Source organism: Magallana gigas, chromosome 7 (genome assembly GCF_963853765.1).
Source record: "Magallana gigas chromosome 7, xbMagGiga1.1, whole genome shotgun sequence".
NCBI classification, from domain to species: Eukaryota; Metazoa; Mollusca; class Bivalvia; order Ostreida; family Ostreidae; genus Magallana; species Magallana gigas.
The window spans coordinates 44,190,733-44,205,217 of record NC_088859.1 but is presented as its reverse complement, the minus strand read 5'-3'; the positions used below and the strand labels follow the sequence as shown (position 1 = coordinate 44,205,217).

Genomic DNA, 14,485 nt, shown 5'->3' with positions numbered 1-14,485 from the left:
AGTTTCATCTTGTTGATATTTGTAATCGGCGTGTCAATATGGACGACCCATACAAATCTTTGATGCATTGTTAATAGCGTCACTTTTCATACAAACGACAAAGTTCTGTGATTTCTGCTACGTCAGAAGTCTTTCCTCTTCTGTCACATTTTCGGCAGACGACCCGAGGTGAAGCCAGGCGAACATGTAAAGGTAAGACCGACTTTCTGTTTAAACCTGTGTTAGCACAGATGTGCATTAGCTAAAACCCAATTAATCCATATTGTGTAAGGCTTCAAAGAACTAAGAAATTGCATATAGTTGTGGAATGTGGCGGAATGTTAGATTATTACAGACTTGAGTTAGTTTCAAGCTTAATTCTCCCATCTTTTGCTAATAGTTAAAATCAAATTAAATGGATACACATAAAAAGAATATAAAAGTGAAAAGGAGCGGATGCAAAACCATCATGAGGTACCCTCAGGCAAATGTTTATTGAAAATAGCTTTTTTATATTTTTATACCTTCTAATCATCGAGAGGTAGAACGGCTAAAAGGTTCGGAATGTTTAGAGGTTGGGTGAAAAACCGACAGAGTTTGATGTCTTATGCAAATTCCTTCTTTGTGATAGGGCGTGATCTTCCAAATAATTCAATATTTAAACACTCCGAATAAAGAAAAGACACTCGGTAGGGTTACAACACTGTGTCAACTGTATTCAAAGATTTATTTAGCCTTTAAAAAAAAATCTAATAAGACTTTGTAACACTAGTAAGTTGTGAATGAAAGTCAGAGGGGGCTCTCAGTGAAAGTCTTAAATGAATTAACATCGCGGCATTGTCGTGAGTTTTAACACAAAGAGGACAAAATTTAACAAGAATTTTTATTTATTCTCCTAAATTGTATTTGATTTGATAGGTCTGACATCGCTTTGTTTGGCCGAACACAGCCACTAGGAAAACTTACACCGAATCAACAAAAGGGTTGAAACACAATAACTTCCCTTCACAGCCCCGTGTCCAATAGAGCAGTAAGGTTCAGTCTTCATTTTTCATCCCGTTTTGTCATTCACGTATAAGATTATGCCCAGTTACCAGAGGATAATGAAGAGCCCAGGAGTGTCCAAACAGATAAACAAAAATAATTGAAATACTCAAGAAACTTCCAACTATTCCAAGAGGTCATCGAGTAGTTCCATCGGTCTTTGGGGGCCCACTATAGACTGTAGCCCGCAGAGAGGAAAGATAGAGCTGGGTAGATAAGTCCTCATTGTCTCGCCGTTATCGCACTTTATTATCGACAAAAAAAAAAACAGTCACCCGTCTCTTTTAAAGGATCTTATTTTTACAGTGGAAATATATAACATGGAGATTGATAACCTATTGATTTGATTGTTTAGATCTAACGTGGAATTTAAACTCTATCTCTGACTTACGACGTGGAATTAAAATCTGAATTCAGATGAGACAGACGAGCGTGCTATTTGTTTTATATTTTACAAGTCTAATGTGACAAGGAATCGGGGGACTCCATGAAATGGTTCGTAAATGACCGCCAATGGCGCCTCATGGCGATTTGTTTGTTCAAAATTAGTCTGTGTTGAGCGCGTCCTCTCAGGTTTGGGTTTAAAAAATCTATTACAGAATATTATCGCTGTTTGTTATCTTTTCTTTTACAAAAAAGATGAAAGAACGTATTGGCGGGGCCTCTATGTGTTAGATCACGTGATTCTGATTCTGAAAGTGTCACAGAATGAAAATTGCAACATATGCGTCTGTGAAACATAAGGAATTTTCTGTATTGGCAATGTGGGAAAATAGATAAAAAGAAACACATTTTGACTATTGTTCCATTAATTCAAACATGTTATTTAAAAAAAATATCGAACAAAGAGTCTTAAATCTCAAGTGTCATCGATTTTGGCTACAGATATGCTTGCTTCACCAGCTTATTCTTGTGGATGAAAAAGTAACACTGTTTGAATAGCACATTTAAACAACACCCCTATGTGTGATTCTTCCGTATTCAAAGGACAAAATATTGTGAAGTGTGTGAAAAATATATCCCTTAAAAACTCTTTGATGGTTTTCAGGTATTTTTCGCAACGAAGCAACACTACACGAGCTCTGATGTTTATGGGTAGTTCATCGAGATTGAATGGCAATAGTCCAGCAATGACATCGCCAAGCTCATGTAAGTTATTTTATACTTCTAATCAATGAAAGATTTTAATTTGGATTTATTAAATCGATTACCTTTTAAGCAACGTGATTCAGATATTAAAGATGTGATTTATAAAAAATCAAATACTACATATCCTTATACGGTGAATGCTCGACAAATTAATTAAGTCTGTAATCCTCTAGCTGTGTATGTTTTCAATGGAGTACACAGTTAATCCGGAATTAGGAAACTGAATCATTCACAGGTGACAGAACAAGACTGAATACTCCTTATTAGGAGACAGAAGCCCGGATATAGCAGTGATTTGACAGGTATTGTCATAGTGTGGAGTGATTACGTTTTGACAGTCAATCACTAACTGTGTTGGTAAATAATCTTCTTATACCCCCACCTCATCGAACCAAACCGTCGCCTGCGCTCTCTCTATAAGAGTCCAAAGATTAGCACGATCGGACCAGGGTTATTATTATTATTCCGAGCTCTCGTCGACATTTTTTCACTTATTAAACCCTACAAGAGCACCCAGTGTGAAGATCTAAATCCTCGGTCAACAAGTGGGGAAGTAAGAAAGCAATTACGGGCATTAATATCGAGGTTCATAAATCTTTATTCATATAGGTAATGTTGTTTAGGTCTCGTGGTTCAAAGACATTAACCATTTCATTGCACCCGCTTACGACCGACAAGATGATTGATATGGAAATTTAATGATGATGTTTGCTGCATAATGGTAAAATATGATTTTTGTTTCTTTAAAATATGACGTATTTCAAGCTAGTGATTTTAATTTTAAAGGTCAAGATTTCCTCATTTGTTATAAACCTGGTAATTATACCCAGCCACAAACTGGAACACATTGTTTTATGCCATTGATTTGATTTACGGGTTTTAAGATATTAGTTAATGAAAGGATGTAAGAATGTATGCAACAAAGAGACTCCACACATTGACGGTGTTAAAGTACTCCGAGTTCCGGCGTGGGAGAGAGGTTCAATCTGCCCGGCCCTTGTACCAACGCCCTGTATTATTAAATGAAAGGAAAACCTCAATATCGAGGACCTGCAACAAGAATCCTCTTACTCAAATTCCATCCAGTTATCAAATTCGGTGTTAAGATCGTATCGCTCTGTCTGCATACGTTATTCAAATTTGATGCTCATAAAGACGTCACGTGACAGTGTTTTAATTCGAACTATTTATTACCTATTTTTATGTACCTCTCACTCTCTGGCACTGTGTACATTTAAAACCTATTATCAAAGGATGTTGATTCTTGCTTTTTTACTTACTGATCAAACACATTAAAATAGTTTAATTGAGGGATCGTCATATTAATTCGTCCACAGAATAATTTGTAATCCCCTGAATGTACAAGATGATATCGGTTACTTTTGTAGTCAAAGACGATAATAATTAGGTTTTATAGCGACTTCCAAATACCATATCTTTTTTTTTAAAGCATATAGGGTCGCATTAAACACACTTTACACGATTAAGTCACATCAGGTAATCTTTGAATGGAATATATTTTCATAATTAACTGTCTCCTCCTGATCCCATTCACATTCTGAATGTAAATGTTGCAATTACCCATACAGTTCCTTAGACTCACAAAGGCGACACTGAGAGAGAGAGAAAGGCAACCTCTGTAATGTAACGTGTGCGGAATATATTAGTCGGGTACCAAGTGATTATGCGATAATTGGCTTTCAGCACAGGCATAAATCTCGGCTTACGGCTTACAAAAACTCGCCAAAAGATATCCGATTTTTCCTGAATTACCATGTGTAATTATAGAGTTCGTGGATCCGATGGAAGAATTTAAATATGTATATCTTGTCCATACATCACTCAGTTTAAAAAGAAATGGCAAAACGTGTACGATTATGTTTCAGTTGACGGATATCTTGCATGCGGAGACTTCTGTGTTCAAAAAAGAAATTATACTTAGGACTAAATACCCCGGCATAAATATGAACTCCGTTGTGTGGACATCTCGGAAATGTATTTAAAGCGCTGGAAATAGATCCCGAATTTCGGTCCTCGTTTTGATTTAACGCTTCACGAGAACGGAAAAGATGTTTTATCTGATTCGATTCAATACCCCTCTGCACACTATGGACGAATTGGAGGCTTACTCTTGCATTAAATTTCATGGTGTTATACTTTAAATTTACATTGTTCAGATACGTTAGATGGTATTAAGAGTACATTTTATGACTTCTCTTCATTCACAGGATACCGAGGTAGGTCTCCCACAGGAACGGAAGAAATGATTAATTCTTACAGCAACTGGCCGCTGACCCAGCAATGCACCCCGGGATCAAAGTTCTAAATGGCTCCGCTTTGTAGACAAAGGATTTAAAGACACTACACCTGTTTGTAGTCGTAATCTACGTATTTATCATGTATGACTGCAAAGAAAGTGCCGACCTCCAATGCTAATTGATAATGGCGATGTTATCTGATTTCATTTTACTGGATATGTGTTTTAAAATGAAAGTCGAAGACAACAATAGAAGAAAAGATAATTGAGAAATACTATACTGTTCACCCCGAAGAAGTATCAGGCTACTCCTGGAGGATTTACGGGAGTCAATGAATTTTTAATATTTTTGAAGAATTGTCGAGTTACAGTCATGGCGCTGTAACATGCTGTCTCCAGTGAGAAACAATGGGAATCGTAATTTCTCTGCTGAGTATGGCGACATACATCGTGGAAACATCGCTCCAAATGAACGATGCTGCGACGAGCGAAGATCTGTGGAGAACCGCAGTCGTGACCAGTCTCATTGTGTTGGGATTCGTCGTTACGAATATCATTTCTGCTGTGTTGGTGTTTCGAACCATGGACTTCTCCGGGAAATCATGTGGAAGGTTCATCTGTGGCCTCCTTCACTGTGGCCAGATAGGACTTCTTTGGAGGTACCTCAAACTGTTCATGCTGTACGACGAACATGATTGGGGAGAATTTGTTCTGTTGAGAACCATACAGGTTCTGATTCAGACGTTACCGTACATTTTGTTAAAAGGATTCATTGTTCTGACCACGAACGACTTCTCAGCCATATCAATAGCCACTATCTGTGTTTCCGTCATCTCTTCCGGTTTTGTGTTCACTATGTTCAACCTCGGAAACTTACTTTTCGAATCTGACGAGTTCCTTGATGGAGACCGCCGTGTTAAAAAACCGTGTGGGATCTTTTCTCTCGTGATGGGAACAATTCTCATGTTAAGTTCACGCTGTGGTGCTATCATAGTAATGTCGTCTGTTTTAACGTTTTGGATCAGTATTCCAATAGGTCTTCATTTCATTACACTCATTCTGATACTCTCAATCAAAGCAAAGTGCAATAACCAATGCTCAGCATTAGAAACAACGAGAATTTTGGGCCTTTCTATCCTGTCCATTTTCGATGCAATCGTGAACAAATTCAAAGTGATACGATGTACAGAAGTTATGTATTACAGCGTGATTCTTGTGGAAAATATTGTCATGGCTGCGACTTGGGTATTACTATCCAGTCAGAGCTACGTTTTCAAATTATTGGGCATTGTGTTTTTATTGTGTACCTATGTTTTCGGAGTCATCCTAAAATCGTGCAGCTGCGGTTATATCGAGGAAAATGAGGATGACAATTTCTCGACGGACGACGCTTTTGATTTTGATCAAACAAATCTTAAAATTGGTGACACAAAGAAAAAGCCGAAGAAAAATAAACCGGGTGAAATAAACCATCTATCAAGTAATACAGCATCTGAGATTAAGATTGAGTCCATTTTCACACCGATTTCTGAATCCATGCGAAAGCAGAAACCACTATCGAAGAAGAGCCAGTCCAGTAAGGGTTCAGGGAATGGAAGCCTTGTAGTTGGAGAGAGCAACGGTGATCTGAACTCAAGCAACAGCAGAAACACGAACACCCTCAATGTGAGTAGTCGAAGCACCAAACCGATCAGGAGTGTAGACAGTGCCCTAGAACAATACAACGAACGCCCCCGATTATCGTTTATACCAGCAGAAGTAAAAACACCACAGACAAAACACAAACAACCCCCGCTTAAACCCAGTGATACAAAAAATACAAACATTGTTTCAAAATCACCCGAAGTGAAGAAATACTCGATGGGAAAGAAACTCGATATACCTTTATTTCCACACGAATGCAACGATTTAATAGGCAGCAAAGGGTTTGGTTCTCCCAAACCTAAACATATTTTGAGCAACTCTGTTGCAGAATACACCATAGGCGATTCCACCGAATCATCTTACTCGGAATACCTCAGTTACAGCAGTTATTACGTAGATACAACCGATTGGTCTTCTATGTCATGTGACTCTGATGGCGCCATGACATGGCCACCATCAAACCCTATGACTTTTGTGAATCTTCATAGCTTGCCTAAGGAGCGTTTGGAGACTACTGACAGTGTACGCGTGTGGTTAAGTCGCTTAGATGAATGGGAGCCAAGTTATGATACGGTACTTCCTGGTTTCTTGGAGGGAGGAGGAAGTCCCGATACTACGTTCAGTGTTCACAGTATGGAAACTGGACAGCATAGAACTGAAGTATTCAGAAGAAGCAGTTCTGTGCATGAACGAAGACAGTATAACCATAAAAAGAAAAGCCGAAACCCGCATGTATTCGATATAGAACATTCACTCTCTCGCAATCCTTTATATGTTAACCAAATGGAAGTTGCTTCTGAACTAAATGGTTTACAGTTGTCTCGAACTCTTGGCGTTAATGACGTCATAGAGGACAAAAATGACACAATTCTGGTCTGGCACGATGATTCCATTGGTGCATCGGATGTAGTCCAGGAATCCGTGGTTTGACTGTCAGATAGATTTTGTGAACATGTTATTCTTTAAAATGGTGTTCCTATTGTGCCAAATTTCATATACACACATACGAAAGAAGATTTTAAAAAAAAATAAACATGAATCTAATGAAGAAATGAAAAATGAATAAATCTGATGTATAAAATCAGTACTGGTGTGGATCAATCTATTTATCATTAATTAATAACATTCCTTTTTAATTTTTTTTAAGGTTACGTCAATATTTGATAAAATGAGACCGTGTAAAGGTGAAAACACGAGTAATTAACGAGAAAGGACATACGGGTAACTAGTATATTTAAAGAGTTAATGTAGTTGTGTTTATAGGTTTAATAAAATTGAGTAAATAAATATAGTCGGTTTGTGTTAGCAAACTATTGTTAAGGGAAATGTAAGGAAACAAAATATTGTTGAGGGAAATATAAGAAACGTCATAAGATATACATACTGGTAATCTAATATGAAAATACAGTCTTTGCAATGTAGATTTCTTATGGATCATCAAAAGTAGGCGGTGTACTTCTTTGGTCCTTGTGGACCTCTGTGAATGGTCAAGCTCTTTTTACTTTGGAGATGCCCTAACGTTGACACAATGGTAAGTTTTCGTCCCTTCAGTACTTGACGCGTTTATAATCTCGTTGGCAGGGGACGGAGTCAATATTAGCATTCAGTGTGAGCCGGAGATCACACTTTGTATGATGGGGCTTCCAAACACTATGTCAACACGCATTATGCTTGCATTGTCACGTCTAAAACACGTTAGGTAATCGGTAATTGGCATCTCTTCTCAACACTAATACAGTGACAACAGAGAATAGACTGATAAATAATGTGTATGCCGAGGTGGCAAGTACCCGTAACGTCAAGATAAGTGAACGCTGTATCGGAATGCGAACGTTCTTTGTAATCTTTTTTTGCGACGATATCTACAAGGCGACAGATAGCAGGAACACAAAGGAGAGAAAGAGGGAACGATCATATTGCATCATTGTTCTGCCCTCAATAGTATCATCAGTGAAATCTTCTGTACCCGGGTCCTGGAATGGAAACAACAGGCAGCCCAACACTGCATTGTTATAAAGGTTGCAACAAAATACACTTATATCTGACACTATGTAACAAAGGCTGCAACAAAGTACAGCACTATTCGACACCGTTTAGTAAAAGTTGCAGCCAATATGCACTAAAAACAACTAAAAACGCATGTCTGCTAAACATAACGTGTCTACGAGGGTCAATCAAAAAATACAAAGACAATGTGGCTCTCTATCATATATTTTTTATGAAAGTCATATCTAACAGATATATATATATGTGCACCAACATAGAATACCATGACTTTACTTAATTTGAGGTTTCAATATCATTTGGTTTTAAGCCCAATTTATAGAGATATTACTTTCAACATTACATTGTTTCATTGTTGACATAACACAAATTTTGACCGTGCGCCGTTGCCTCATTTTTGCATTATTAGATTCTAAATAACTCTTAGAAATAAGGGAAAATTTAACTTTTTTTCTTGCAAATTGTTTGAAACTATTGCTAAATTATGTCTACCAAATTTAGTAATGATCTGACGCTAAGTAATATAGCTATGACCAAAGTCTTCGTATTTTTTTTATTGACCCTCGTATCAGCTGTTTGAGCTCAAACATGGACCATTTCCATTTCCATTATATGTAAAAAAAACAATTCACAATTTTATAATGCAGGTTGACATGTTATAAATTATACAGATATCATATCACTGAATAAATCCAACAAAACTTTTATTTTCTTTCAATGTCAAGTTATAGCCTTTTGTTGAAGAATGTTTTGCACGCCCAGATTACACACTAAATTACACAAAATTTGGATGGTTTTTACAATACTGTGTATGGAGGTTTGTAAGATTTCAAGATATAACAGATAAAGAGTACATGTATACACAATCACCGGGGTCTTGTTTTATAACCCAAGTTTTGGGTGCTGTAATCCACAGTCGTCTCAATTTTGACATTTAAATTGTGTTCCCTGTCAAAGATATCGGATCTCCGTTTTGTTGGAGTTTTATTGTGTTCTAAATGTAGTAAAATCTTTCTCAATCGGTCTCCTTGCGTTTGGATTGCAGATTTAGAAAGATTCAAAGAACAATATAATCTAACGATGGGTGGGCACTGTATTAAATCAAATAGAAAATCTTATCGACATTTTGTTCGTTTTTGTTACATGTGAGGTTGAGTTCAATCAAGAGTTTGCTCTTCCTCTGATGGAAATAATCTGAAATTCAGCCCCCTCATGGTGTTTCGATGGGGCCACTTCGACCTTCGCACTTTCTCCTTTAGGTCGAAGATGCGAGAGTGCGAAGTTGCGAAGGCGAAAGTGCGAGAGTGCGACGGCGAAGGAGCGAAAGTGCGAAGATGCGAAGATGCGAAGATGCGATGGGGAAAGTGCAAAGGTGCGAAGGCAAAGGAGCGATACTACTATCGCTCCTTCGCCGTCGCAACTTCGCACTCTCGCCATCGCAACTTCGCACTTTCGCCTTCGCCTTTTTTATAGCATTCAGAAAGTCTCGGTCGATTACATAGAATTTAATGCAGACACCGTACTCGCCAAGGTTTTCTGATTGATCCATGATATTATTGGTACGCATGCGCTAGGCTATTGTGCTTACTATGAATGTTTATAAATAGTTTAATGTGTATATGTGACATATATGTTTACCAATGCTGGCTATGCCTAATCATTATATAGGCCTACTCCACATAAAATGCAATGTCCGCCATAATGTGTACATATGCACTTCCAGACTGCTGTCTGTTTACCGTGGATCAAACACAGTAACATTCTTATTTCATTATGCGACATTCTAATGTATGGATCTAAGCGGACCTTGCTTATGTATGGATCTAGAGGGGGAGAGGTGTCTCGAACCCCCCCCCCCCAACAAATATAATTATCCGTCGACACCCCCCCCCCCCCCCCCGAAAAAGTTATGGATCTGCGCAGGCTGTTGAAAATAAATTCTAAAAAGTTCATCGTCTGCCTCAGATGTCCTTTTATACATCTAAAATTGTCTTTAAACGATAGAGAGCTTCACAATTATAAAAAGGCGAAGGTGAAAGCGCGAAAATGCGAAGGCGAGAGTGCGAAGTTGCGAAGGCGAAGGAGCGATAGTAGTATCGCTTCTTCACCTTCGCAACTTATCACTTTCATCTTCGCGCTTCGCCGTCGCATCTTCGCACTTTCGCCCCTTCGCCGTCGCACTTTCGCCGTCGCAACTTCGCACTCTCGCACCTCGACCTAAAGGCGAAAGTGCGAAGGTCGAAGTGGCCCCATCGGAACACCATATGGACCCTCATGATAAAATGATGAACATTCTGTTTTTATATTATTATGCGGCTATTTTTGTTGATGAGCAATAACATTATAAAACTAAAATAAAGTTACGAGCTTATTTCAAACACTATTTTGTGTTCTGTGGGAAACAAATACGAGAAGTTCAGATATGACATTAGTCATTTTTTCTCTCTATCATTGAAAGATGCATTATGTGCTATTAGGTCTAATTCCTCTTATTTTACATTTTGTTTCTTACAATCTGCGAATTGATTGGGCTAATCTGAAACACACATTTAATATGCCGAATGTAGTAAAGACTTATGACAGTGAAGAAAGAGGAATGATTTGATAATGTCAACCATTACATGTTTGCCGTCAATCGACCGTGGCTTCAAAACTATCAAGTCAAAGAGATGATGGAAATAGGATTTTATTTAGAGTAAAGATTTAACTTTCTAGTAATAATAGTGAGATTATTCTCGTCGAATCTATTAAGAGAAAGGCGTGTTGGGGTTTTTTTTGGGGGGGGGGGGGGGATGTGTGGGGTTTTTTTGTTATTTTTTTTTTGGGGGGGGGTGCTAACTGACAGTTTAGATGCAGTTTTTATAGTCTTAAAGAACCTTGTAAAATGCGACAAAATGTGATGAAATCTACTTGGGTATAATAGCTGTAAAAATATACCGATAGGTGAATTTAAAAATATTTCTATTAAAATTAGAAGAAATATTGGTGTGTACATAATCATGCGATCAAAATTCTATAAGATTTTATGAACATTACCTTAAATGTCAACGTCTTGCACTGAAACAAATAATGAAGATCAGATGCACAAAACGGAATATCCAAAAAGGACTAATCACAGGTTTCTTGTCGGGTACGATTCGTGCACCTGAGCAGAGATGGAAAAGGGCAGGCGAAATAACTCTAAAGTGATTAATAAATTTTGACAGAAATGTATTGAATTCCATTCTATGTTAAGATTAAACAGATAATACATGTGTTTTATTCATGTTTAAAAGAAATGTCAAATTCATTCATTGGTCATACTGTTATGTGTAACAAACTATATATAGGCTCATCTATGAGGAAAAAAGTATTCATTATAACATACTACACATGTAGTATTATACCTCTTTGATATATTATACATTTGTATCTGTAATCAAGGAACATTTTCAGAATCGTACCGTACAAAATCGTAACCTTTTTCAGGCACGAAGCATCGTTTTTTGAAAGGGGGGGGGGTATACCTATATTTTCAAGTGCACTGCCCACCCCCTTATTTTCAATTTAATTTTAACATGGTCCAAAGAAGTGAAGGGGGAAACGCAATTCCATGTTTTTCTTCATATTTTAGAAAAACCATTGCTGCGCCGAAAATTGCCTGTTTTTAGATAGGAATCGCTATATCAGTACAATATATAACGACTTTTTTTATAAAACCGTGGTCTGAAAGTTTTTAGGTAATTATCTCGTTAAAGGGACTTGGACACGATTTGACTTAAAATTTTCAAATTTTATTTTTCCATTTTCAATGTTTATACAGATAAATATAGAAGTTTAAAGTGCTATGTCAAAATTTGAAAGTCAAATATCAAATTATAAGCAAGATACAGAGTTCTTAATTCTTTGTTTTGTAAACAAAGCTCAATATTGTCATTTTTTACATATGTGTTGTATTGGTGTAAGTTTCAATCAAATGTATCTTTCTTTTGTTGATAATAGTATTAATGAAGATAATGAATTAGTCAAAATTGTTTTTTACATGTCATTTTGTCTAAGAAATTGTAATTTTCTACATAACATTTTTTGTAAACAACTATAAGACTCGAGCTTTGTTTACATAACAACCAATTCTTACCTCTGTATCTCGCTCGTAACTTGACTTTAACATTCAATATTTTGGTCAATCATTTAAAATGCACCAGTTAACCATTTTATACATAAAAAATAAAAATAAAATTTATGATCTTAAATCGTGTCCAAGTCCCGTGTGCAAGTAACACTTTTATCACTTATACAAAATGGTTCTTTTCGTGTTTCTTTTGTACATTATACTGATCTGAAACCCAACTCCAAACCCGAATCCCCTGAACAGAATATAAAGGACATTTATAGCCACATACAACGTTGTTCTTTCAAATATACTGTACACAGTTCCAAAAACGAAGTTTTGATGAACGTAGATACATGCAAATTACGCACAGCATCCGTGGGTTTGTACATGTGTAAATCGATTTACCAGAAGATTTGAGGATCGAACGAACGGTGGCTCGAAACCACAAAAATAAATCACAAATAACATTAAAAAAATTTCATTTATTTAGAATAGACAATGGACACACAAAAGAAAACAGTTAAGATATTGTTGTGCTCTGTCAGCGTTGGCAATCATGGTAGCCAAGTAATTACCAATTTTTATCATCGTCCATAAATTGTTGTTGAGGGTTTTTTTGCGCATAAAACTATGCACCAACTTTTTATTTTCTCATTTTTTTATCACACTATATCCTAAATAAACTAACTTAACTTTTTCAAATTGTTAATTAAATCAAACATGAAACTGAATTAGTATATTCTGCTCCTGATTCAGTGCAATTAGGTGTTATCAAGCCAAAATTGTATTTGTATATTTTACATGTACTATATTTGGGGCAAATTTTAACCATTACGGACTTATATAGAAAACCACAACGATTGGAAAAGGTTTAGAGAGAAATTTTCAGAGGAAAACTATTGCGCTTTTTGGCAACGCAATTTGAACAAAAATACGCACTTTGGATTTGTTTCCAAAGTGCGTTAAATTTGGACTAAATCAACGCAAGTGCGTTCATTTTGGACTTAAATTTTTTTTTTGAAAGTGTGTTACGAATGTACATCTTTATTGATAGTTTGATGATTTGATAACACTAGTGAATCTAATTAACCGTTTTTGAGAACGGGGGTTTGGGGTTAACCAAAGATACAGATCAAGCATCAGTACATCATTTAATTGATTAATGAAAGAAGGTCCTACTCCTCATTTTTCCTTCTAAAACGATGGTAATATCGAAGATGAATGAATTTTTTCAAAGTGCGAGGACTTGGTCCCAAAATTAACGCACTTTAGAAATATGAGCTCATATAATATAATATGTATAATAATTTACTAGAATAAAATAAACCACTGGATTTCTGGTCTCAACACCTCTGTCTTGTAAGGTTGAGGGACATATTTTGAAATGAGTGATGTGTCCTTAATATGTTTTGAAAAATATTCGGAAATTATACGTTGCAAATGGCATAAAAGTTTCCAAATGGTTATGGTGAAAGATTGCGGAGAGTTGTTCCAAAATTACGAATGGACAAAAGATTTTGTTCATGTATTAATTACATGTACAATGCTCATTCCTGTCGATTTCACCGGGTTATCAATATTAGAATAACAATCAAGAATTTTGCTCTTCCTTATATCATTCTCAACTGTCTTTTTCGTCAGACCTATTGCAGTTATTGTACCTCCTTCGTCGAGCACCGTCCGTCGTCCGAGGGCTACATATATCAATACCAGATAAAGTGGTCATTTTATTACATAGTAGTCGCCCATTGATCATATCTTGTTTAACATAAATTCAACAGCAGTCAATTATATTCTGAAGGCGTTTTATCTGGATTGCAGATTTGCCCAACCATTTAATGGTGTAAATGCTGAATTTTAAATAGAAGCAACTTACCATACCAGAAAATGAATAAGACTCTTACAGTTTTGAGGGTACGACGAATTGCAGTGCATGTAGATGGGTTTAACATGTTTTACAACAATTATTCCAATGGCATTTTTTTTAGTTTTCTACTCTTTCTTACATTATACGCGCATGTATTAGTAAACATTTGAAGCATTTACATGTATAGCTTTTGGCTTTTCAAAGAGTGTTGGGCCTGTAAAAATCGTTTAAGGTATATGTCAGTAACAATTTTGTTTTAATTTATTAAATAAATATTTTTTTTTTAAATATGAAATTATAAAACAAGCAACTGTCTTTTGTTTGGGGGGATAGCTGCTAAACCTTACAGTGTTTGCATTTCATCTTTACAGAAAATACAGGAAAATTTAAGATTTTCTTTAGTAAATGTGCCAATATACTGAAGGAATGAATTCAATATTTATTTGTT

The 14,485-nt window shown here is 36.3% G+C and overlaps 1 protein-coding gene across 11 annotated transcripts; it reads left to right on the top strand.

The window, feature by feature from the left end:
- Positions 1–7,157, top strand: LOC105327583 (uncharacterized). 11 transcript variants are annotated; one of them, XM_066066222.1, is made up of 4 exons: positions 1–192; positions 2,072–2,172; positions 2,782–2,893; positions 4,401–7,157. In XM_066066222.1, the coding sequence occupies exon 4, from the start codon at positions 4,838–4,840 to the stop codon at positions 7,001–7,003; it is 2,166 nt and encodes a 721-aa protein (XP_065922294.1). In that variant the 5' UTR covers positions 1–192; positions 2,072–2,172; positions 2,782–2,893; positions 4,401–4,837; the 3' UTR covers positions 7,004–7,157. The 11 variants fall into 11 exon arrangements, with proteins under 11 accessions (XP_065922294.1, XP_065922295.1, XP_065922292.1 ...); XM_066066223.1 differs by lacking the exon at positions 2,782–2,893 and adding an exon at positions 2,408–2,474; XM_066066220.1 differs by lacking the exon at positions 2,782–2,893 and adding an exon at positions 898–1,009.
- Positions 7,158–14,485: the final 7,328 nt, after the last annotated feature.

What these genes read in the sequence shown, in the direction of transcription:
- LOC105327583 (XM_011428151.4), top strand. Translation starts at nt 4,838, where the DNA reads ATGGGAATCGTAATTTCTCTGCTGAGTATGGCGACATACATCGTGGAA.